Below are 27,415 nucleotides of genomic sequence, written 5' to 3' on the forward strand. Positions count from 1 at the left end.
CTGGGAAGGTGGCCTGGGCTCCAGCCAGCAGGAAACATGGCATCATAACTCAAGATCACAACATTTCTCCTCAGACCATTGCTACTTCACCTGCTCCTTCTCCATTACTCATAAACCAGTTGCCAGCCCAGGTTGCTGCTAATTACAGAAATCTGAGTAGTCAGTCTAAAACTGGGTCTACAGTCGCCCTACGTCCTTCATCAAGATTGGTTGCAGCCCCCTGTGTTAGAGGAAGGTTGTCTTCAATCAGCTTGACTTCATAAAAGTGACAAAGGACAATGACAATGGAAGACAAGCACTAAGTGTTTGTACAAGGGCAGTTAGTCATTGACAGCTATTCCGAGGATGTCCCTCACGATCAGAGACCAATAGTGGAGAACAGGACTGGTATGCGACTTTGAATGTTGTTGTATCCAAGCAACAGCTTTCCTCATCATTCTGAGTTACAGATTGCAGCTTTTTGTGGTGCCCAGTGAAGCCTCAGTGTGCTCCACCAGTCCTACTGGGATACACACTAACACGCTTCCTCAGAGCCATTGGTAGGGCACACACTGAGGCAAGTAGAATATCTTCAGTGTAACTGCATTGCTATCCCAACCACGTTCAAATTGGCATAGGTTTGAATGGAAGAGAGAGATAAATCATGGCTTGAAGAATGGTGAATGGGAAAACAATGTTGATTGACTGGGCATTGGCGCTGGTGAGGTAACAGAGCTATTCCATTGGTTTAGGCTCTAGTTCAGTTCGACTTGGTGTAGTGTCCTGGTTAAATGGGTAATGAAAGCTGATGTGAGGGCTTTAATCCTATAAAGGGTGCAGAAGAAGGGTTCAAGTGAAGGTATGATTATAAATTTAAAGGGGAAAATTGAGGCAATAGATTAAGCAGATTAATAATAGAAAGCTGAACAAGAACAAATTTGAATGATTGTGAAGTGTATCATTAAACAGCTGGTTGAAGGAAAAATAGTTAACAGCAAGTCATAAGAAAAACTATCAGCATCTACAGAGCCAATGATTTTGACCTAATTAAATATTCTATGTTTTTTGTCTTTTGGAAGCAGGAACAAAATGAAAAATGAGTTGTGGGGGGGGGGGTGAGAGTCTGGGGCAGGGGGTGGGTAGTGTTGATAATAAGTGATGACCAAGGGGCTGCGAAAGTGCTTTGTTCCAAAACAAATGGAAATAATACCAATGAGGGTGAAGATAAGAGGTAACAAATGATAAAAAATACAGCAGTTGGAGTGACTTACTGGCTTGTTAACAATTTCAGAGAGAGAGAGAAAATCAGGAAATAAGAAAAACATGTTAACTATTAACATAATCCAATTATTGGTACATTGGCTAAGCTAGAAAGGAAATTAGAATACAATAACCGGTTTCTCAGTGCACAATAACATCAAAAATCTCAAGTGTAAATTTCACTGACTTGTAACTACTTGAGTAACCTCAGGCTAACTTTGGAGGTTTGAGATGGTAATAAAGATGGACAAAGAGGCATTTAGAGTTGCTAGGAGTAACAGTAAAACTGAGACAAACTGAAAATTTTTGGAAACAGTAACAAACTAAAATTGACAGAGAAGATAATTAATAAGAAATTTTCAAAAAACTGAGGTTGTAAGGACATCTGTAGCTATACAAAAAAGACACCAGTAGCAAAATGAATTGCGAGTCCTGTAGTGACAAGAGTGGATAAATTATAACAACTGAATGAAACATTAAACAAGTATGTTGTATCAGTAGTCATTGCAAAATATATCAAAAATGTAACAAAGCAACATACACAAAAATGTTGGAGGAACTGGTGTGTTACTTTGTATTTCCAGCATCTGCAGACTTTGTATTTATAAATGTAACAATGCAGGGGAAGCCAAAGGTGTAGTGACAATAAGAGACAAATTCATTAACATAGAGAAAGAGAAAAAATGCTGGAGAAACTAAAGTAATTAAAACAGGACAGATCTTCCCGACCTGACAGCCTGAATCCCACGGATCTGAAAGGATAGACAGGAGAAAAAGCTGGTGCATAGTGTATTCTTCTAAAGTTCCCTGGATTTAGGAGCAGTCACAACAAATTGGATAACGGCAGATTTAACAAGTTTATTTTTAAAATGACCAAGAGAAAATAAGGAACAGTAGATCAATTAGCCTGCCATCTGTTTGACAACAATATGCTAAACCCATTGAGTAAAAATACAATAGGACTTACAAGATTATAATATCCACACAATATCTTTATTAAAGAAAAATAATTGATATATGATAGTTTTGTGAAGATACAGCTAGAGGAGAAAGTGGAACTAGTAGACATGGCATATCTGTACATCCAAAAGGCATCTGATAAAGCATCACAAAAAAGGTCAAAACTTAAATTGAGAGTTCATGCAATTAGGAGTAGTTTGCCAGAAAAGAGAAAGGTTTGTTCAAAGCATACTGCACTAATGAATGGTCATTTTTAGATTGTCAGACTGTTATTGTTGGGTGTCTCAGGAGTCAGCCTTGGGCCCTCAGCTAATCACAATTTATATTAATGACACACGAAATGTCAGAGGAAAGTATCGAAGTTTGTTAATGACAGGTTAACAAAGTTTGTTAATTGCAGCTTCAGGACTTGCTGAGTTACTCTTCCCATCTTGCCTGGCCCCAAATTAGAAATCCTAGGGTATTTGGCCAGCTTTTCCTCCACTTCTTACTACTGTCAGTGTAAACTGTGGGAAGTGTACTTATCCCTGGCACCCTCTTACATAAGAAATAGAAACAGCAATAGGCCATGCATCCCATCGAGTCTGTTCTGCCATATTAAACCACCGATGCCAATTTCCTGCACAATTCCAAGATCCCTTTATTCCTTTTATATTGAGAATCTATTGCTCCCCATTTTGAGTGAAGACAATAACAGGATTCTGAAGTTGAGAATTTTATAGATTTGCCACTCTCCTAGTGCAGAAGTTTCTCCTTACTTCCGTTTCATATAAACAAACTGAAAATGTGACCCTTGGTCCAGACTTAGCTGTTAGGGAAAACTTTCTCCCAGTATCCACTCTATTGTAAGTTTCAAAGAGATTTCCTCCTGCTCTTCTAAACTCTAGGGAATGCAGGCCTTGAATACTCAACTTCTCCTTGTACAGCAAACCTATACCGCTGAATGAAAGGTCTCAGCCGGAAACATCAATTGTTTACTCTTTTCCATAGATAGTCCCTGGCCTGCTGAGTTCCATCAGCATTTTGCATGTGTTGCCACACCCCTGGAACTAGTCTAGTAAATCTTCACTGCATTCTATGCTAAGCACATCCTTTCTTCAGTAAGGAGCATTAGATGATGGTCCATAAGACACAGGAGCAGAATTAGGCCATTTGGCTCACCAAGTGTGCTCTGCTATTCCATCATGGCTGAATTATCATCCCTCTAAACCCCAATCTCCTCCCCATTACCTCACTAATCAAGAACTCTCAACCTCTGCTTTAAATACATCCAACGACTTGTCCTCCACAACAATCTGAGGTAATGCCATAGTAAGTAGACCAAAAGGTACACAATATTCCAAGTCTAACCGAGGCCTTAAGCAAATGCAGAAACACTTCCTTTTTCCTAGATTCAAATCCTTTCATATTATAGATCAAAATATCAGATGTTTCTAAATGATTATTGACCCTGAGTGTTGGGTTTCTGTGGCTTGTGCGCAAACACACTTAGATCACTTTGAAAATCTACACTACCTAATCCCTTCCCCTTTACATTTATAAATACTATTCTCTTCTGTTTTGTACAGCAAAGGGAATTTTCATTTTATACTCCATCACCATGTTCTCACCCACTTACTTGGCTTGTCAATTTCCTCTTGAAACCTGCTAACGTTTTCCTTCCTGCTTGTAATTCTATATCCTTTAGTATCCTCATTAATTTGGAACTAGAACATTTGGTTCCCTTAGTACCCTGATTTCTCAGTGCCTGGCCCAGGAGAATCGACAAGCAGTAGCTTTGATATATGGCCTGAGAAAGGTTGTGAGCAGTAATCGGTCACATGGTCTGGAAAAGGCTGACTGTAGTGATCAAACACATGGCCGGGAGAGATAGTGAGCGGTAGCACTGACACACAGTCTGGCTGAGACTATAAGTAATGGCCTTCAGAAGGCTGTGTGCAAAGGTTTAGTTATTTGTGGTGTTTGGTACAAGTAGCATGTATAATATATAAACCACAGTTGTGTGTTTCTGCACCTCAGTTTGGTCTAAGAAATTATTCTATAGATTAGTATGGTATTTCACTGAAGAGAAGTTCTTCACCTAGCTAAGTCCACCGTTATCAGTATCATTACAAAGTACAATGGACGCACCTTCCATCATCTTTACTGTATCTGGGAATACTTCCCCAACTGATTCAGCATTAAAGTGTAAATACAAGTGAGCTGGAAGCAGTTTGTTTGATTTTCCCAAGTTACTTTCATTGACTGTAACTGTTTCAATGGTTTGGTGCTATGATGAATAGTTAAAAATCACATCAGTTCTGTGGTGTGATGGGCATTTTTACCAAATTATACAAAGGCTGCTAACATGGGTAGCAGGTATCTTTCAGATTGTGTCTGCAATGCTGCAATTTTATTTCATGTGCTAAATCCAAACATTTATAGCCAAACAAAATTTATACCCAAAAACTACACCAAACAACAAAATTCATCTCTGGAACTTTTCTGGCCAGACCCATTCCACTGTCACTTCATTATAACCATATGAAGAACTTAGATTACCAAGGCACTTGGTATAAAATGAAATGTTTTCCATTTCAGGTACTTTCAAAATCAAGTGCTGTACAGCAGCTGTGTAGCAAAATGCAGAGTATGGCTCCATTAGCCACACCGTACATTAGTCACAGAATATACTGCTCCCTCATCTCCAACTCCCCAAGAGATGTAATAAAATTCAATGCAAAAGAAAACTTTCTCAAACAAGTCATCACAACTTCAACCTTTGAATACACATCTTCATTGCATTCTGGTAATAATTTATCATTTCCAACAAATCCATGAAGATATCTTTTTGCATGAATCATACCTTTCATTTATACACTTTTTAAACACATAAATATGGAAAAATAATTTACCCTCATGTATCATCCTTACTCTTCCTACCAAGGTTTACTATCTTAACTTATCAGTTTTGTTTCTTACTTGACAAGACAATGACCATTTACAAATCTTTTGATATCTTCCTGTACTTATTCAGCTCCCTTCTACATTAGCAGCATTCCCCAATTTAGTATCTCCAAAAAAAATAGAAAATCTGCTTCCAATTTTCAGGTCCAAATCATTGATGAATGGAAGTGATCAGATCCTTGTAGGACACACAACCCACCATTAGGCAGTCTGACATTAAAAACACAAGACAGTCTGCAGATACTGGAGATCCAAAGCAACACACATACACACAAAATGTTGGAGGAACTCAGCAGGTCAGGGAGCATCTGCAGAAAAGAGTAAACAATTGATGTTTTGGGCTGAGACCCTTCATCAGAAACTCTGTTCTCTGTGTTTTGTTTTGTGCCAGTTAGCTCTATCTTGCTTCTTATACCCTACATTCTGATAATCATTATTTTATTATCCAGAAACATTATAAAAGGCTTTGGACATCTCTGCATATTATAGATGGAACTCACAGTTATAATGCAAGTTTTTGATATTGTAAGTATCCCAAATTAACTAGTAAGCTTATCTTCAAAAATGGGGAGGAGCAGCAACACCATGTGATAGGATGGGGAACAAAAGGGAGGGGCGAATTTGAGATCTGTGTATACTGATGCAAGAAGGCTCTGTGATCCATGATCTGAGTTCTACATTGCTCCAATTCAAATTTCTTGTACAGACATCACAGTCCTTATCCATCATTTTCAGGATTATATTCACTTTTCTGTTCCTTCACAACTGTCCTTTAAATCACACTTCTTTAATCAAACTTTTACTTGCCGTCCTGGTATTTCCAGCCTTGTATCAGTGTTGATTTTCTTTGCCCCATTTGGCAGTGTATAACCTTTCTGGGGTAGTGCTTGTGTTAAAACATTTCAAATATACAAGTCATTGATATGTCAAACTGTTAATACTAGAGGCAGAAGTTTTTCGTTCTAGCTAGATATGGGGTGCAGTTAAGTGATGGTTCAGTTAGAAAACTAGCAGTCAGTCAGTGTTCTGGATTATCAATCCAGAGGTAGGAGTTCGAATCCCACCACAGGAGCTAGCGATTTTAAATATAATGAGGCAAAATCTGAGTAAATATATACCTATATTAACTCAGATTTTATTGCACAAATCCATTTAACCCATTAATATATTTCAGCAAGGGAAATAATATTAAGGATAAGGTTTTCAGGGTACTTGCAGACATGATAAAATAGGCCAAAGTCAGTATGGTTTCCTTAAGAGGAAATCTTGCCAGACAAATCTGTCAAATTCTTTGAGGGAACAACAGTCAAGATAGACAAAAGGGACTCAGTGGATGTTGTTTACTTGGATTTTCAGAAAACCTTTGATAAGGTGTCACACATGAGGTTGTTTAACAAGAGCCCATGGTATTACAGGAAAGATACCAGCATGGATAGAAAATTGGCTGACTGCCAGGAGGCAAAGAGTGGGGATAAAGGGCGCCTGTTCTTATCGGTTGCTGGTGACTAGTGTTCCACAGGGGTCAATGTTGGGACTGCTTCCTTTCACATTATATGTCAATGATTTGGATGATTGAATTGATGGCATTGTGGTCAAATTTGCAGACGATACAAAGATAGGTGGAGGGGCAGGTAGTGTTGAGAAAGCAGTGAGTCTGCAGAAGGACAGAGTGATTGGGAGAATGAGCAAAGAAGTGTCAGATGGAATACGGTGTTGGAAAGAATATGGTCATGTATTTTGGTAGAAGGAGTAAAAGCATAGACTATTATCTAAATGGGGAGAAAATTCTGAAATCAGAGGTGCCGAGTGACTTGGGCATTCTCAGGCAGGGTTTCCTAAAAGTTAACTTGCAGGTTGAATTGGTGGGAAGGAAGGCACATACAATGTTAGCAATAATTTCAAGAGGACTGGAATATAGAGAAAGGATGTAATGTTGAGGCTTTATAAGGCATTGGGCATACCATACTTGGAGTATTGTGAGTAGTTTTGGTCTCCTTATCTAAGAAAGGATGTGCTGGCATTGGAAAGGGTCCAGAGGAGGCTCACTTGAATGATCCTGGGAGTGAAAGGGTTTAAGTTTGAGGAGTGTTTGATGTCTCTGGACCTATACTTGCTGGAGCTTAGAAGACTGAGGGAGAATCTCATTGAAAACTATCAAATATTGAAAGGCCAGGATAGTGTGGACATGGAAAGGATGTTTCCTATAACGGGGGAGTGCGAGGCCAGAGACCACAGCCTCAGAATACCAAGACGTCCTTTTAACACAGAGATCTTTAGCCAGAGGGTGGTGAATCTGTGGAATTCATTGCCACAGACAGCTATGGAGGCCGTCATTGGGTATATTTAAAGCAGAGACCTAGGTTCTTGATTAATAAGGGTGTCAAAGATCTGGGGAGAAAGTAGGAGAATGGGGCTGAGTGGTATAATAAATCAGCCATGATGGAATGGCAGAGCCGACTCTATGGGCCAAGTGGCTAATTCTGCTTCTGTGTCTTATCGTCTTATGATCTATGCTACTTTTTTTGTACCCTGGTCTAAATCTGATTCAGCCTGGACAATTTAGAATGGAGAACGCATGCCAGATTTGTCTGAAATTTCTATATTCTATATCCCATGAATAAATAAATGTAAACAATGTAACTTTCTAAAGACTATCTGTTCCTATCCAGTGTAATCCAATAAATGTTGTACTAGATCAAAGTCAATATTCATAGTGATTCATATCACAATGCACACTAGACCTTCAAATCAATTCTCATTTTAGGTATAATTTAGTTTCTATTGAAAATGAATAATTAAATAGATTAAATGATAAAGTTGTTGTGATCACATTATTTTAACAATATTCTGTAATATATAAAAGTCCTGTCAGAAAACTGTGCTACATTAGCAGGATATGTATTCAATAGGACTGAAGAAAGGTCTTTTTTCAGTATATCAGTTTCTCACCTGTCTGCATGCAAACTTACCCAGATCATGCATTTTAGCATATTGGTTTGATTCAATTGTGACATTGCGGATAACATAAAGCTTGTCATTGAAGCAGGTCCATAAGGTAACTGCAGCAACTGCAACTCCGAGGAACTAGTACAAAACACGACAGGGAAAGTAATCAGATGCAAAGGTGCAGTCTGAGCAAAACTGTTCATTACAAGACAGGAATGATGATAAAAAGTAAACATTTCATTGAATCTTTGTTTCACTCCACTCCTTCTCCCCATCAAATTTCTCTCCTACTAGTATACTAAGGACATATTTTGTTTCATGCAAGTGCCTTAAAATGCCCTTTTTATTTCTGATACCTCTTTAAGAAAGAAAAACCCTTGATCATATTTCAATGACACTTTTTTTATATACATTGAAATGCTTTACACATTTCCACAGTTCATGCATTCATTGCCATGGTAAAGGCATCCCATTCTTTCTAACAAAACAGGTGGAATTCTTCCTCTACTAACTAGATGACTGCTTTTTTAAAAATGAATCATACATTACCTATTTACCATTGAATAGACAACAAGAATTCTTATTGTCCTGAATATGTTGCTAAACCCAGGTAGACAAAGGAAACCTGAACTGAAATTTTAGTTTTCTTTGAAATAAACCTTTCCACTTGCTTTTGGCTCAAGACACCTTTTAGAAAATTAAGCTTTTGTAGTTCTCCCCTCTTTTCTTTAAAATATGATGTTGGATTAAACAGTTTTTTCCCCCAAAATGAATTTAATCAGTTATTATTTTCCATCCCAAGCATTTACTGATTCACTGATTCTAGCATGTTTGCAGGGACTAACTATAAACTATAGTTAGGTAGGTCTTTAATAACCTTTAGAATTACTAAAAAAAAACTCTAATATATAGTTGAACTCTTATAATTTGCAACCTGATTTTTCTGAAACACTGATCTTTCAGCATCAGGCTCACCTGATTCTGTTTCCCAAGCTACCTTAATCTTTCCGGAGCCCTCCTCCCATGTTCTTTTTAAAATCAGTGGAGCTGTGTTCGCACATGCCCTATAAACTGACCTGGACCCCATTCTCACACTTGCTTTAAGCCCATTGGGTCCTGATTTTCAAGGCTCCTTTAAATCCACCAGACCATATGACATTTAAGCTCACCAGGTTTTGTTTCCTATTCTGCCTTCAAACTTTTATTATGCTATAGTGTAGATTCTGTCAATTAAAACTGTGCTTGGATTATACATAAGAATAATATCCAATAGTTCAGAAAATCTGCCAGTTCAGCAAAGTTCCAAGCATGCCAGGCATATTGGACTATCAGAGTTCTATTGTGTCCGCTATGGTTTTTAGAAAAAATTCCAAGTATATTTAGAATTTAAAACACAGCCAGTTTTTGATTTGATATCTAGATCACTAAACTACTCCTTTATCTGCTGCCATAAATATTGGTGCTTTTTCCTCCAGATTTTTTTTCTTGCTACATTTTATGATAACTATTTGGTCTTCTTATAGAACCATAGAACACTACAGCTCTGAAAACAGGCCATTCGGCCCTTCTAGTCTTTGTCGAACTTTATTCCGCTAGTCCCATTGACCTGCACCCAGTCCATAACCCTCCAGACCTCACCCATCCATGTATCTATCCAATTTATTCTTAAAACTTAAGAACGAGCCTGCATTTACCACGTCAGATGACAGCTCATTCCACACTTCCACCACTCTTGGAGTGAAGAAGTTCCCCCTAATGTTCCCCTTTTCTCCCTAAAGCCATGTTCTCTCTCCTAATCTGAGTGGAAAAAGCCTACTCGCATTTACTCTCTATACCCCTCATAATTTTGTAAACATCTATCAAATCCCCCCTCATTCTTTGACGCTCCAAGGAATAAAGTCCTAACCTGTTCAATCTTTCCCTGTTACTCAACTCCTGAAGACCCGGCAACATCCTAGTAAATCTAGTTTCACTTTATCATCAACAAATCAGCTACAAGTCTGACTCTGGTTTAAATGTGAACTACTCCCGAAGGTAACTTGGGCCAAGAAATTATGGCAAATAAAACTGTAATCTTTGTTACCCAACGAGAATCAGAAAGTTAAATGGTACAATCTTATGCCACTGTGTCCATGTTGTCCATCAAGTACCTATCTCCACTGGTCCCAATTAAAGAAAGATTAGTTTTATCCATCTCCCGTACACTGAAACATGTGTTATTTGGGTCTGAGGATTATCGGGGTAGCCCACAAGTATTGCCATGCTTCTGGCACTAACATACCATGCCTGTAACTTTCTAACCCTAACCTGTACATCTTTGGAGTGTGGGAGGAATCCTGAGCACCCAGAGGAAATTGATGTGGTTACAGGAAGAATGTGCAAAGCCCTCGCAAACAGCGGCAGGAATTAAACCACAGTTGCTGGTGCTGTAAGGCACTGCACTAAACACTACACTTCTGTACCACTTGGCCCGTAGCCTCCTATACTTTGGCAGTTCAAGTGCTTGTCGAGGTGCTGCTTAGATGTTGCTACAGCCTCTGCTTTGGGCAGTGTGTTCCAGAATCCAACCACACGATGAATGAAAGCAATTCTTAAGAAGCAGTCCTAGTGGGAAAGGTGGGATTTTGGTGCAATGTGTGCACACGTGTGTGGACTTAGATGCAAAAATACAACACTCATCCTGCTTTTGTGGGAATTTTGAGATATTGTTGGCAAGGATTGGGCTGTTTATTCCATTTCCATTTTCACGACATTGAAATACAAGCTAAGTGGACAGAATAGTAATGGAATTTGTCTTATAACAAAGAAATTTGTAAGCTGGGCTTTTGTTCCAAGTTGGTTAACAGCTACTGAAAGGGACCTTTTCAAAAAGTATAATTCTGCAGGTTGGGCAGCAAGAACTTCCATTTCCAATAAACAGAGAGCAAGCAACAATGAATAAGCACAGATAGTGGTTTTAATTAACTATTGACAATTCTGGACGCAATATTAAAATATTTCAATTCTACTCTTATTAGGCATGGGGCCAGGAACATATAGCAATTTGATACTAAACTGAAGGTCTATTGGAGAGACCAAGATAGATTTTGTCCATACTGTTGATTACTCCTATCTACACGAATCCTATCTTTTTATGTCTTGCTCATTAAATGCCTATTTGTCTGTCCAAGTAGCTATTAAATCTTGTGATTGTATCAGATTCCAGCATCTCTTCTGGCAGTTTTTTCCAGATATGAACCAGTCCTTCTTCTTACCTTTCCCCCTTGTTTTTGATATCCTGATCATGAGGAAAAGATGAGCTTGATATACCTTATCTGTACTTCTAAGAGTCTTATCCATCTGGACATACTTCCAGTCTTTGTTCCAAGGAAAGCAAGCCCAGCCTGTCCAATTTTTTCCCACATCTTAAATCCTCCAATTCAGGCAACATCCTGATGAATCTCCTCTGAAGTCCCTCCATTATAATCACATCCTTCCTATAGTGCAGAGACCAGAACTATACACAATACTCCAAGAACAGCCAAAGGAATGTTTAGTTAAATTGCAAAGTAACAAATTAACATATATGTATTATGCTCCTATCTATGAAACCAACCATGCCATTTGCCTTCTTCACCATCCTATCAACCTGCATTGTGACTTTCAGGGAATAATAGACTTGGTTGCCTTGGCCGCACACATCATCAACTTGACTCTGAGACTCGAAATTGTATTAGACATCAAAGAAAGCAATCTAACAAAGGAAGTACTTAAATGTGGAGATGAGATTGAGTGGTTTGGTCAGTATAATGTAAGTATGTGGCATGTGTTCAGCAATCTAAACCAAACAAGATAAAAAAACAGTGAGAGAGATGACAGAATGACAAGTTCTGTTACAAACAAAAATAAAGCTACCAAATTTGTAGAATTCAGTTGGAATTGAGTTTGAGAGAACACTGTGAGTCCAGGATGAAGATGAGGTGTTGTTCTCAAGCTTGGGGTGGGTTCTTCATAGCAGTGCAGAATGCTATAAATAGTCTGGTCAAAGAGGAACTAAGCTGGTGAATTAAAATAACAGTCATTCCTGTCAACTGAAGGCAGATTTTTTTTTCTAAAGACTAGGTGGGTTGCAATGGAGTAGAAGCTTTAATCTTCTTCCTGGCAGTGTGTTGCCCAAAAATTAAAAGTAACCCTTCTTTCAGGTGAGTTCATAAATGGGGGACAGTCTAATATTACAGTCATGTCCCCCTTCAGTTTAACGACGAGTAGGCACGAGGAAGTGATCGCCACCCACCCAGGTCAAACAGCCCTGACCCTTGAACTCACAAACTCCCACCGATAACACCCCAAGGGGAGGGGATGATGTGGGGAGGTCGAAGGTCTTAAAAAACGTTAAGAGTCTGAACCTTGCGAACAGACTTAACCCAACTTTTAAAAGCGTTTCAAAAACCGAGGCAAATGCATATACACATCACTTAGTGTCCGTTTACTATTCCAGGACTTGCAGCATTCGCTAAGGAAATTGTTTGCACGTAAAAATAAACTAAATGTTAGTTTAGTTTTTAAATTAAACATTATTTAAGTAAAATACCGAACTTCAGTATTCGTTGCTTTAGTCTCCCGCAGAAGGTTTTAAAAACATAAGCCAACATAGCACGAGTGCCCTACTTCAGAATTAACCGGTTAGTATTAACACTGCCATTAATGATTTTGACATTTACCATAACGATGAAGCTGATGCCCAGCAGCTGGTAAGTTGTGGTTCTGATCAGACACCTGATCCCCATGTTTGTAACTATGTTCACTTTTCAAGCTACAAAAAGGCACGGGCTGCCCTTCGGCATTGTCAGACCGCGACAATTCAACCTGATATGGATCAGCTCGCTTCTCGCGCTCGCCACGGCTTTGCGTCTCTGCTTTTGGGCGCGACTTTTCTGTCGATAGTCAGCTGAGAGCAACTATAAATGTAATTACGAATATTTATCTGCTTAACCATCTGTTGAAAGCTCTTGACGCGGTAATCCCCATAAATGGGATCATCAAAGCATTCGTAAAATGTGGTCCTCAAATTGGCAAATTTTATAATCTCGTCAGATGTACGATGAACTACGGAAAAACACTGTTTTGGCACAAGGGAGTTGACGCTGTTCTTGCACAAAGAAGTGGGAAGTAGCTTGCAGTTGCATCAAATAATTTTGGGCTTCAATGAACACAAAGGCAGGACACATATAGAAACACGTCAGACACAGTGTAAGAAAAGGTTGGGTGTGCTGCTTTGTGCTTTAGACCATAAGATAGAGGAGCAGAATTGGGCCATTTGGCCCATCGAGTCTGCTCCACTATTTCATCGTGACTGATTCATTTTCCCTCTCAGTCCCAATCTCCTGCCTTCTCCCCATATCCGTTCATGCCCTATCAACCTCTGCCTCAAATGTACCCAATGACTTGGCCTCAACAGCCACCTGTTCCACAGATTCACCACTCTCTGGCTAAAGAAACTCCTCCCCATCTCCATTATAAAAGACCACCCCTCTATTCTGAGGCTGTGTTCTCTGGTCTAGACTCCCCCTCCATCTCTCCACATCACTTTACTGAGGTCTTTCAACATACATTAAGTTTCAATAAGGTCACCCCTAATTTTTTTCTGAGTTCCAGTGTGTAGAGGCCCAGAACCATTAAACATTCCTCATATGACAAACCCTTCAATCCCAAAATCATTTTCATGAACCTCCTATGAACCCTTTCCAATGTCAGCGCATCCTTTCTTAGATTATGGGTCCAAAATTGCTCAGAGCACTCAAATGAGGTCTCACCAGTGTTTTATAAAGCCTCAACATTACATCCTTGCTTTTATATGCTAGTCCTTTTGAAATGAATGTTAACGCTGTAATTGCCTTCCTCACCACCAACTCAATTTGTAAATCAACCTTTAGGGAATCCTGCACGAAGACTCCCAGGTCTCTTTGCACCTCAGATATTTGAAAGTGTAAAGAGCTGGAAACAGCTAGCAGGAATGGTAGTTCTGTGTTTAAACAAAACACTCCTGTAGGGGATTTAAAGCAGGGAGAAGGTGGAGCAAAGTCAAGATAGCACTAAACAGCGACTCCTTTGCTTGCATCTTTGGAAACAGCTCTATTTCTATCTTTGAAATCTCCTCTTTCCCTTTTCAAGGCTCTTTTGAAGACCCTGACATGGAGTTACACTCTGACATCGGTTCTTTGCGGGAATAAGACCCGCTCTCAGGACCTCACGACCGGCTGTTATTTGATATCCCGCCATTTAATTGCAGTCCAAAAGCTTGCCAACATCCATGTGTGACCTGGAAGACTATCGCACATTCAGGGTGCTGGACTTTTGTGGCTCTGGAGATGGGCTGATTCAAGGCCGGTGCCCCTGACTGAGGTGTCGTGGGAGAACTTGGAACATCAGGAGCAGCAGGTTAGCTGCCGTGGGCTGTGGTTCCAGAAACCTGAGCCCTGGGGCCGACTCTCTGGGTGCAGACATTGACTGAGACATTGCAGGAGAACACGGAACATCGGGAGCAGCGAGTTAGCTGCCGTGGGCTGTGTGTTCAGAAACTTGAGCCCTGGGGCCGACTCGCTGGGTGCAGAGCTCAGAAAAAGCGATACAACAGACTTTTAACATCATAAGTCAGTGAGTTGTTTGTCATGCCTCCTCTTTCGCTGTGAAATGAGGCCACCTCTTTTTCCCTTATTAGGGAGAGAGAGAGCCTGTGGTACATCGAATTACAGGGTGAACGAGTAGTCTTCGGGGTACTGCAGGCCTGTGTCTTTATTGATGCTTTGCTGCACATTTGAGTGCTCGGTGGAGGGTGCTGATGATTTTTTGCTGGTGGGGGTCGTTGCCATGCTGCTGCTTGTGCGTGTGAGGGGCGAGCTGGGGGGGGCTTTGGGGTTCTAACATGCAACTGTTATTCATACTTCGGGGCACTCCTTTGTTTGCATGGATGTTTGCAAGGAAAAAGAATTTCAGGATGTATATTGTATACATTTCCCTGACATTAAATGTACCTATTGAACCTACTGTTATTTGAGATAATTGATTTGTTACAGGCTTTAGAAGCAACTGTCTCAAATCCAGCTCCTGCCTGTGACAGGTTGAGAGTTTCAAGTCCTTATGTGTAAATATCAGCACTCGATCCCAGATCAGCCATATCAGGGTTATGATCCAAGAAAGCAAGCCGATACCTCTACTTCCCCTGAAGGCAAAGGAAGTTCAGTATGTTCCTGATGACTCATACCAGCGATTACAGCTGCACTAGGAAGCACTAGGACGGATATAGCAACTGCTCTGCCCAACACCACCATAAAATTGCAGAGAGTCCTTCATACAGCCCAGACCGTCACACAAATCACCTTCACCTCCGTAGACTCTGCCCACTCTTCCTGCTGCCTTCGGAAAGCAGCGAACATAATGAGGAACCCCTCCCTTCCACTGTCCTATTATTCTCAGTTCTTCCCTTTCCCATCAGGGAGCAGATGCAAAATCTTGACAGCAGGCATCACCAGACTCAAGGACAGCTTCTATCACACGGTTAATCAAACTCTTGAATAGAACTGAAGGATGTTGAAGGATGACTCTTGATCTCTCCAGCTACCGTACCTCATCAGGGCAAATACACTTTATTTATCTATCAATACTGGGGTTTTTTTGTAATTGTAACACTATATTCTGCTATCTGTTTTCCTTTTTAATATTTCTCTGTACTTACAGTCCCTATAAAAAGTATTCATTCTTCTTGGCAGTTTTCATGTTTTATTGTTTTACAACACTGAATCACAGTGGATTTAATTTGGCTTTTTTGTCACCGATCAACAGAAAAAAGAGGTCTGTTTTTGGAGACCTGTGTGCAGTCAAGGTTTTTTAACTGACTGTTGTAAAATACACTTGTATCTGGAAGGTCCATCTGCTGGTGAGTCAGTATCCTGGCAAAACCTACACCATGAAGAGAAAAGAATACTCTAAGCAACTCCATGAACAAGTTATTGAAAAGTGCAAGTCAGGAGATGGATGCAAGAAAGTTTCCAAGTCACTAAATATTCTGTGGAGTATAGTTGTCAATAATCAAGAATGGAAAGAATCTGGCACAGCTGTAAATCTGCCTAAAGCAGGGGGTCCTCAAAAACTGAGTGACCACCAAGAGACCCATGACAACTCTGGAGGAGTTACAAGCTTCAGTGGCTGAGAAGGGAGAGACTGTGCATACAATAGCTGTTGCCCGGGTAATTCACCAGTCACAGCTTCATGGGAGAGTGGCATAGAGAAAGCCACTGTTGGGAAGAAACTCAAGTGAAATCTTAGCTAAGGTTTGCTAGAATGTGTGTGGGAGACTATGAAATCAGCTGGAAGAAAGTTCTATGGAAATGAAACCAAAATTCAGCTTTTTGGCCATCAGACTAAATGCTGTGTTTGGTGTAAGCTAAACACCACACATCATCAAAAACACACCGTCCCAACTGTGAAGCATGGTGAAAGCTGTGTCGTGCTGTGGGGATGCTTCACTGCAGCAGGCCCTGGAAGGCCTGTGAAGGCAATGGGTAAAATGAATGCAGCAAAATACAGGGAAATCCTGGAGGAAAACCTGATGCTGTCTGCAAGAGAACTGCAACTTGGGAAAGATTTTTTCCCCAGCAAGGCAATGACCCCAAGCATAAAGCCATGGCTACATGAAAATGGCTTAAAAACAGCAAAGTTAATGTCCTAGAATGACCAAGTCTGAGTCAGACCTCAATCCAATTGAGAATGCTGGCTCTACTTGAAAAGGGCTGTTCACTTACAACCCTTATGCAATCTGACAGAGGTTGAGCAATTTTGTAAAGAAGAATGAGGAAAAAATTGCAGTGTCCGGACATACAAAGCTGATAGCGACATATCCACACAGACTCACGGTTGTAATTGCTGGCAATGATGCATCTACTAAATACAGAGTTGAAGGGGGTGAACACTTATGCAATCAATTATTTTGTGTTGTATATTCGTAATTAATTTAGATCATTTGTAAAGATCTGCTTTCACATTGACACAAAACAGAATTTTTCTGTTGACCAGTGTCAAAAAACCAAAATAAATCCTCTGTGATTCAATGTTGTAAAACAATTAAATGTGAAAACTTTCAAAGTGGTGAATACTTTTTATAGGCACTGTAAGTATGGGTTGATCTATCTGGATGACATGCCATTAAAAGGTTTTCACTGTATTTTCAAATTATTTATTTATTAAGATACAGTATGGAGTAGGTCCTTCTAGCCCTTTGAGCTGCGTTGCCCAGCAACCCCCAATTTAACCCTAGCCTAATCGCAGGACACTTCACAATGACAAATTAACCTACCAACCTTTGGACTGTGGGAGGAAATGGAGCATTCTGAGGAAACGCATACATTTCATGGGAAGGATGTAGAAACTTCTTATAGACAGCGTTGGAATTGAACTTCAAACTCTGATGCCTTGAGCTGTATTAGAGTTGCGCTAACCACTATGCTACTGTGTGCCCTCATTGCACCTTCAGTGGCCTGTTGGGGGTCATGAGAAATTATTTGGCGACCAGCTGTTTGAAATGTAATTATGCTGGGTATATGGGAACTGTCAGCTTTATGAAGTATACCTATGTTGACACACGTAATTTGCAATATAAAATTGCAAATATAAATGCCTTTGGAGAATAAAATCGATGATTTCAGAGCTAGGGTGCTGAATCAGAGGGACATTAGGACCACATGTGTCCTTCGTTTCACGGAATCCTGGTTAACCCCTTCTGTACTGGATGCAGCAATTCAGATCGATGGGTTTACTATACACTGCCAGGACAGATCTGTAGAGTCTCTCAAAAGCAGAGGTGGAGGAGTATGCCTCATGATCAGCTCTTCTTGGTGCACAAATATATCAGTGCTGCCCCAATTCTGCTCACCAGAACTGGAATAACCAGCGGTAAAGCGCCGTCCATTTTACGTGCCACAGGAGATCTCTGGGGTCATTTTGGTAGCAGTTTACATTCCACCTCAGGCCAATGTTAATTCAGGCTTTAGACAATCTGAGCAATGGGATCAACATGGCCAAAACAACGCACCCTAGTGCCTTCACCATCGTTATGGGAGATTTTAACTAGGCTAGTCTGAAAAAATAACTAAACAACTACCAGCAACAGATCACTTGCAATACCAGAGGAAACAACACAATGTTACATCACCATCAAGAAAGCCTACCGTGCTATTCCACACCCTCACTTCAGGAAGTCTGATCACCTGGCTGTACTTCTACTCCCTGAGTATAGGCAGAGACTGAAGACTGTAGCACCAGCAGTGAGGACCAAGAAGGTTTGGATAAGGAAAGCACAGGAGTGCCTACAGGACTGCTTTGAATCGGTGGACTGGACTGTATTCAGGGATTCCTCTTTGAATGTGGATGAATATGCTGCAGTTGTTACAGACTTCATTAATGAGTGTGTGCCCACAAAGACTTACTGTACATTCCCAAACCAGGATGAACCAGGAGGTATGTTGCCTGCTGAAGGCTAGATCTGTGGCATTGAAGTCTGGCGACCCAGGCCTGTACCAGAAAGCCAGGTATGATTTGCAGAGGGCTATTTCAAGGGCGAAGAGACAATTTCGAATCAGGTTGGAAGCGACATCAGATGCACAGCAACTCTGGCAGGGTTTGCAAGACATTACTTCCTACAAATCGAAACCCAGTAGCAGGAATGGCAGCGATGCTTCACTACCAGATGAACTCAATGCCTTCTATGCACGCTTTGAAAGGGAGAACACAACTGCAGCTGTGAAGATCCCTGCTGCATCTGATGACCCTGTGATCTCAGTCTCAGAGGCTGATGTTAGGCTGTCTTTAAAGAGAGTGAACCCTTGCAAGACAGAAGGTCCCGATGGAGTACCAGATAAGGCTCTGAAAACCTGTGCCAACCAACTAGCAGGAGTATTCAAGGATATTTTCAACCTTCTACTGCTATGGAAGGAAGTTCCCACTTGCTTCAAGAATACCAGTGCCTAAGAAGAATAATGTGGGCTGCCTTAATGACTATCACCTGGTAGCACTCACATCGACAGAGATTAAATGCTTTGAGAGATTGGTCATGACTCCCGCCTCGGCAGGGACTAGGAACCACTGCAATTTGCCTATCTCCACAATAGGTCAATGGCAGACACAATCTCAATGGCTCTCCACATGGCTTTAAACCACCTGGACAATACAAACACTGTTTGCGATGCTGGTCAGCATTTAATGCCATCATTCCCACAATCCTGATTAAGAAGTTGCAGAACCTGGGCCTCTGTACCTCCCTCTCCAATTGGATCCTCGGCTTCCTAACCAGAAGACCACAATCTGTGCAAATTGGTGATAACATACCCTGCTTGATGAAGATCAACACTGGCATACCTCAGCAGTGTGTACTTACCCTACTGCTCTACTCTCTATATACACATGACCGTGTGACTAGGCATAGCTCAAATACCATCTATAAATTTGCTGATGATATAACCATTGTTGGTAGAATCTCAGATGGAGATGAGAGGGTGTACAGGAGCGAAATATACCGACTAGTGAAGTGGTGTCGCAGCAGCAACCTGGCACTCAACGAAAGAGCTGATTGTGGACTTCAGGAAGGGTAAGACAAAGGAACACATACCAATCCTCATAGAGGGATCAGAAGTGGAGAGAGTGAGAGCAGTTTCAAGTTCCTGGGTGTCAAGATCTCTGAGGATCTAACCTGGTCCCAACGTATCAATGTAGTTATAAAGAAGGCAAGACAGCAGCTATACTTTATTAGGAGTTTGAAGAGATTTGGCATATCAACAAATACACTCAAAAACTTCTATAGTTGTACCACAGAGAGCATTCTGACAGGCTGCATCACTGTCTGGTATGGAGGGGCTACTGCACAGGAGCAAAAGAAGCTGCAGAAGGTTGTAAATCTAGTCAGCTCCATCTTGGGCACTAGACTACAAAGTACCCAGGACATCTTCAGGGAGCGGTGTCTCAGAAAGGCAGGTCCATTATTAAGGACCTCCAGCACCTAGGGCATGCCCTTTTCTCACTATTACCATCAGGTAGGAGGTACAGAAACCTGAAGGCACACACTCAGTGATTTAGGAACAGCTTCTTCCTCTCTGCCATCCAATTCCTAAATGGACATTGAGGCTTTGGAAACTACCTCACTTTTTTCTTATTATACAGTATTAATGTTTTTGCACATTTTAAAATCTATTCAATATACATATACTGTAATTGATTTACTTGTTTATTTATTATTATTATTTTTATTTAATGTATTTTTTTCTCTGCTAGACTATGTATTGCACTGAACTGTTGCTGTTAAGTTAACAACACTTGCCGGTGATAATAAACCTGATTCTGATTCACACTTGAATGTCCCGCCAGCAGGTGGTGCTGTTTTCCTCTAATCTCACTATTGCTTTTCACTAAATGACAAGGCAGCTCTATTAAAATGCTGAATACTGGTTAGTAATTTTCCCTTCTAGCTACAAACGCAGTATTCTTTCATTCTGTTTTGTTTCTAATATTCTCCCAGATATAACATCAGGGAATCTGCAGATGCTGGAATTTCAAACAACACACACAAAATGCTGGTGGAGCACAGCAGGCCAGGCAGCATCTATAAGGAGAGGCACTGTCGGCGTTTCGGGCTGAGACCCTTTGTCAGGACTAACTGAAAGGAAAGATAGTAAGAGATTTGAAAGTAGTGGGGGGAGGGGGAAATGCAAAATGATAGGAGAAGACCACAGGGGGTGGGATGAAGCTAAGAGCTGGAAAGGTGATTGGCAAAAGTGAAACGGAGCTGGAGAAGGGAAAGGATCATGGGACGGGAGGCTTCGGGTGGAAAAAAGGTGGGGGGAAGCACCAGAGGGAGATGGAGAACAGGCAAACAACTACATATGTCAGGAATGGGGTAAGAAGGGTAGGAGGGGCATGAACGGAAGTTAGAGAAGTTAATGTTCATGCTATCAGGTTGGAGGCTACCCAGCCGGTATATAAGGTGTTGTTCCTCCAACCTGAGTTTGGATTCATTTGGACAGTAGAGGAGGCCATGGATAGACATATCAGAATGGGAATGGGATGTGGAATTAAAATGTGTGGCCACTGGGAGATCCTGCTTTCTCTGGTGGACCGAGCTTAGGTGTTCAGCGAAACGGTCTCCCAGTCTGCATCGGGTCTCACCAATATATAAAAGGCTGCACCCGGAGCACCAGACACAGTATACCACACCAGCCGACTCACAGGTGAAGTGTCACCTCACCTGGAAGGACTGTCTGGGGCCCTGAATGGTGGTAAGGGAGGAAGTGTAAAGGCAGGAGTAGCACTTGTTCTGCTTTCAAGGATAAGTGCCAGGAGGGAGATCGGTGGGAATGGATGGGGGGTGGGGGAACCAAGTGGACAAGGGAGTCACGTAGGGAGCGATCCCTGCAGAAAGCAGAAAGGGGGGGGGCGAGGGAAAGATGTGCTTGGTAATGGGATCCCATTGGAGGTGGTGGAAGGAAGTGTTCTCCCAGACATGCTGGCACTTTCCCTCCCTCAGTTGATCATTATTTACATGGGAACATTGAGAGTCAGGTGATCACAGTCACCATACTTCTAAAGTGAGGTCCTTCATGCACACTTCTCAAGTATAACCCTTGAGGACGGTCCACCTTCTCTACCTTGCCAGGAAAACGAAGGCCATCTGTAACACTCCCACTACACGTCACGCTGCATTGAATCAACAAGCTCTGAGAACTGAATTTAAGACTCTCAGGTCTCTTAAGTTATGCAACATATTGATTAACTACACCTCCTAGGAGCAATGAGACTCAAATTAATTAGATGAAATAATTAATCAAGTGGCAATTGAACCTTATAAGGAGTACTTAGCAAAGGCGCTCTCCCTACGTCCATTGTGGCTGACACCAATAACCTCATTAATCTGATAATAATGAAGATGATTATCCTCCTCATTGAATTTTGCATTCAGAAGTGATGGGGTTGTTTGCCCTGTGGAAATGAGTGTCATGTTGGGCACTCAGCCATTCCAGTGTCATTTCTCTTAAATACAATATATACTTATAACTACACTGATAAAGTTCAACTCAGATTCACAAAGAAATTATATTGTACATCTATATATTACCAAACACTGCGCCATCTAAGCAAACATGAGGAAATCTGCAGATGCTGGAAATTCAAGCAATATACACTAAATGCTGGTGGAACGCAGCAGGTCAGGCAGCATCTATAGGGAGAAGTACAGTCGACGTTTTGGGCTGAGACCCTTAGTCAGGACTAACTGAAAGAAAAGATAGTAAGAGATATGAAAGTGGGAGGGGAGGGGAAATCTGAAATGATAGGAGAAGACAGGAGGGAGAGGGGTAAAGCTAAGAGCTGGAAAGGTGATTGGCAAAAGGGATACAGAGCTGGAGAAGGGAAAGGATCATGGGATGGGAGGCCTAGGGAGAAAAAAATGGGGAGGGGAGCACCAGAGGGAGATGGAGAACAGGCAAAGAGTAATGGGCAGAGAGAGAAAAAAAGGAGAGACAGAAAAAGGGGGTGAATAAGTAAATAAATAAGGGTTGGGGTAAGAAGAGGAGGAGGGGCATTAACGGAAGTTAGAGAAGGCAATGTTCCTGCCATCAGGTTGGAGGCTACCCAGCCGGTATATAAGGTGTTGTTCCTCCAATCTGAGTGTGGCTTCATCTTGACTGTAGAGGAGGCCATGGATAGACATATCAGAATGGGAATGGGATGTGGAATTAAAATGTGTGGCCACTGGGAGATCCCGCTTTCTCTGGCGGACAGAGCGTAGGTGTTCAGCGAAACGGTCTCCCAGTCTGTGTTGGGTCTCACCAATATATAGAAGGCCACACCGGGAGCACCGGACGTAGTATACCACACCAGCCAACTCACAGGTGAAGTGTCGCCTCACCTGGAAGGACTGTCTGGGGCCCTGAATGGTGGTGAGGGAGGAAGTGTAAGGACAGATGTAGCACTTGTTCCGCTTGCAAGGATAAGTGCCAGGAGGGAGATTGGTGGGAAGGGATGGGGGGACGAGTGGTCAAGGGAGTCGCACAGGGAGCGATCCCTGCAGAAAGCAGAAGGGGGGGGGGGAGGGAAAGATGTACTTGGTAGTGGGATCCCGTTGTTATGGAGAATTATACGTTGGACCTGGAGGCTGGTGGGGTGGTAGGTGAGGACAAGGGGAACCCTATACTGAGTGGGGTGGCAGGAAGATGGGGTGAAAGCAGATGTGCGTGAAATGGGAGAGATGTGTTTGAGAGCAGAGTTGATGGTGGAAGAAGGGAAGCCCCTTTCTTTAAAAAAAGGAAGACATCTCCTTTGTCCTAGAATGAAAGGCCTCATCCTGAGAGCAGATGCAGCAGAGATGGAGGAATTGCGAGAAGGGGAGGCCTCCCTAGGCCTCCCGTCCCATGATCCTTTCCCTTCTCCAGCTGTGTATCCCTTTTGCCACTCACCTTTCCAGCTCTTAGCTTCATCCCTCCCCCTCCTGTCCTCTTCTATCATTTCAGATTTCCCCCTTCCCCTCCCACTTTCATATCTCTTACTATCTTTTCTTTCAGTTAGGCCTGACGAAGGGTCTCGGCCCGAAACATCAACTGTATTTCTTCCTATAGATGCTGCCTGGCCTGCTGCATTCCACCAGCTTTTTATGTGTATTGCCATCTAAGCAAATATACTGATGTAAATGGCTTAACAAAGATCAATATAATATTGGCTACTGTTCACTTCACGGTATCACTGCCACATTTCTATGGCTGTAAACAAGCCATTCATAGTTCATGAGAATTACATTACAGTGCCACCTACTGTTTATGCAAGGATTCCAAGGCTGCATGATATATGTATATGGAGATATATATATATCCATATGTAATCCATATATATTACCTAAATTCCCGTAGGGTTTTTACGAGAAGTGGGATTAGATAAGGATACAGTATAAATGGATGGGATTTCTTTGCACAATGGTTTTCACTCAGTTTGTGAGGTAACGATTCATGGTAGGCAACTATCATTAATATTTGTAAATATACTGGATCAAAACAAAATGTCTCCTAATTTGGGTGCATAACCGCTGAAGCTGACGGAATGAAAGTCTTTGGTTTGGACTTCAAGGCAAGCTATTTAAACAATTACAACATAGTTCCAACTTTGTGCAAGCCCACATCACAACATGGCAAGAAGTTCAGTGCAAATTGTTGCTGGTTTAAAATAAAGCGGATTATGATATTGTACGAATGAAATGCAGCATTCTGAATCAGTGTTTTAAATACCCACAGTCATTGGCCTTGGGCCAACAAAAAAAAGGGGTATGACAGTTTTTAATCGCAGTGAACTAATGTTACTTTGCTATTCATTTCTCGTCTATGGGCGAATAGTTAATGTCCATCTCTAGTTGGCCTTGAGAGGGCAGCAATGAGCTGCTTTCTGTCACAGCTGCATTTTTTTTAAAGTCGTGAAGGCACTAACTATCACAGTACCATTAGGTAAAATGTTCCTGGATTATGACCCAGTGACAATGAAGAAATGGCAATCTATTTCCAGGTCAGGGTGAAGAGCTTGCAGGTGGCGGTGCTTACCTCTACCTGTTGCCCATGACTTTCTTGGTAGGTGTTGAAAAAGCCTTGGCAAGTTATTGCTGTGAATCGTACACACTGGTCTGCTGACAGTGAATCTGATATGGAGCCAGGCATGCTTCTTTATCCTAGAATGCTGTTGGAGCTGAGACCTTCCAGTCAAATGGGGAATATTCCATCTCACTTTTGTTTTGTGCTTTGAAGATGTCAGAAAGATTTAGGGGGAAGGAGTTGAACGGATGGTTGATGGTTTCCCTGAACTTAAGGTGCTCTTGTAACTACAATATTTGGATCCACTTGAGTGCCAACTTGATATTCTAGACACCTTTGGGTCTAGTTGTAGGCACTCCTACAATATATTGGGGCTGAGGTGATTGACCTCCAACAGGTAGGGTTTTTCTTTGATGCCCATTGATTTAAATTTTATTCAGGATCTGTGGTGGAACAATAGAACAAATAATCTCTTGCTGTAAAAGTTCAAGCACTTCACCTTAGTATATTGGTTCTTTTAATGTTTGGAGCAAAGCTATAATGCAGAATGGAGCATTATGTGCTTGGCAAGTCAGCAAACAAGTTTTTCATTTGTGGCTATTGGTAACATTATTGAACAGATCAACACCATTGATCTGTTTCTGCCAATGATTGAGAGTAGCGTAATTGTGATTAGTTTGATTGGATTTGTTTGTTTGTTTTAGAACATACTGGGGAATTTGTAACATAGAATCCACCCTGGAACACCTTGGATAGAGTTGCAGCAGATAGTGGAGCACACATCACTACTTGCCCAGCAGTCAGGTCTCTCTAATCAGAGTTCTTAGACGCTTTGTGATAATATGTGGAATGAGTTGCATTGCTTATGTCTGGCTTCTGTCATGTTAGGACCTCAGGAAAAAGACTGAGATAACTCGGTAGTTACTATTGTATAGTTACAAACTCGTGCGGTGATCTGTCATAGTTGAAGTTGTTCATGAAATCTCCTCCTCATTTGCTCTTAGGGCAGTGTTATAATTGACTTTGATTCATTGAGTGAAAATAAGCTGTGTTCCCACTCTAAATCCATAAATAAAACCCTGGCTGAAAAGACAAATACGTGCATCTTGCAGAAACAGATCCACACATGATGCTGGCTATAGCTGAGTAACCTGTTTTACTAAGGATAATGAAAAATAGCCACTTTATTAAATTACTGAGGGCACCTGGATCCTATGTTCCAGAAACTGATGAATTATCTCCATGATAGAAGAGGCAATAGCACATCAGTCATGTTTGTTATTAATTTTCATTTCAAATGCTAGGAGATGATAACCATCTTCACAGTAAGGAGATGCAAATATAAGCCCTATCATTCAATTAATTGCTAAAAATAGAACCTGAATATATTTGGTGCTAATGAAGAGCCCATTCAAACTCTGTATAGAGTGGGAGGTGACTGAATTTTGATCAAAGGCAGCAGCATTTGCTCCAGCACACAATGACGGGAGCAACAAAAGAGAGAGGATATGAGAATCTAACAACAGCTGGCACACATAACTCTTGGGAATTAACAGCACAATGTACCTGTGCTGTGATAAATGGCAAAGCAAGAGAATGGACTGCCAAAGGTTAAGTGGACTGTAAGGAATGAAATGGGCTTTGAAAATGACACAAATCCGCAAGCATTAAAATTTCGGACTGATTTCTTTCTTATTGATCAACTCAAGCTCTCACTCCATCCAATGTTTTACACGACAATTAGAAATCAAGCCCCTCATTCAACCGATCTGATGGATGACTGATATGCAAGGATTGTTGGACCTATTGCTTAATCTTAACCAAATGATCTTCCATCTATTGAATGGCTGATAAACCAGCAATATTGTGACCGGTCATTGACTGACGTATTAATTTATCAATCAAAATTCAAGTGGCTACCTGCTCTCAAATGATTGATGCCCTTTCCTGGATATCACAATGCTAGGTCTTTCAAGCCAATTTGCAGATTTTTGGATCTTTTAACACTGGATTAGTTCCATCAGACATAGCCTGAGAGTGGATGAAATAACTAAATAGGCTTTGATAAATTTGGCATGAAGTGGATAGATTTTCTGAAAGTTATTTTGCCTAGCAGCTCAGCACATTGTTTGAGAAAGTTTAGTTTAAATTTTCCATTCATTCTAACTATGAAAGAATCAATTTGCAAACTTTCATAAGCAACAGTGTGATAATGGCCATGTTTTTAGTGATGCGAATTGAAGGATAAACATTGGCCAGCCTTCCACCCTTGTTCTTCTGTGAAGTAGTGATACACAATCTTTCCTAGAAGAATGGAAGGTAACACAGTTAATATCTGACACAAAAGGCCGTATGTATAATGCGGTAACACTTTCTCTGCACTACACTGTATGCTGGATTTTTGTGCTTGAGGCTTTGGAGTGGGATTTTAGCCTAGGGTAGCCACATTCAAGGGAGGGGTGCTGTCAACAGAGCCACAGTTGACTTTGTGCCTAGTTCTTGGCTCTAGTGACTTCATTTTCTGATATGTATTGATATTAAGGTTAGGGCCTGTGGATTGGCCTCTGAGTAAAATGCTGGGAAGGTTGCCAGAGCCCTTGCAGCAGATTATGTTAATTTAAGAGTAAAAATTAGGAAAATAATCTCAAAGGCACAAAATGTTGGCATGGAAACTTCAACAATCTGTATTACTGAACATCCCTACTGTGTCAATGGAACTATAATAGAAATGTAATTAAATA

The 27,415-nt window shown here is 41.2% G+C and overlaps 1 protein-coding gene across 1 annotated transcript in view; it reads right to left on the reverse strand.

Moving 5' to 3' along the window:
• The window catches only part of LOC132396400 (tetraspanin-32-like), a 63,730-nt gene extending 50,521 nt beyond the window's left edge, over positions 1-13,209 (reverse strand). The window contains exons 1-2 of the mRNA XM_059973928.1: positions 12,792-13,209; positions 8,115-8,229 (exon numbers count right to left, since the gene is read on the reverse strand). Coding sequence (XP_059829911.1) covers positions 8,115-8,229; positions 12,792-12,857 — 181 coding nt within the window. The 5' untranslated portion in view covers positions 12,858-13,209. The remainder of the gene's footprint in view (positions 1-8,114; positions 8,230-12,791) is intronic.
• Between the last annotated feature and the right edge of the window lie 14,206 nt (positions 13,210-27,415).

The sequence above is a fragment of the Hypanus sabinus genome, chromosome 7 (assembly GCF_030144855.1).
Source record: "Hypanus sabinus isolate sHypSab1 chromosome 7, sHypSab1.hap1, whole genome shotgun sequence".
Taxonomy (NCBI): domain Eukaryota; kingdom Metazoa; phylum Chordata; class Chondrichthyes; order Myliobatiformes; family Dasyatidae; genus Hypanus; species Hypanus sabinus.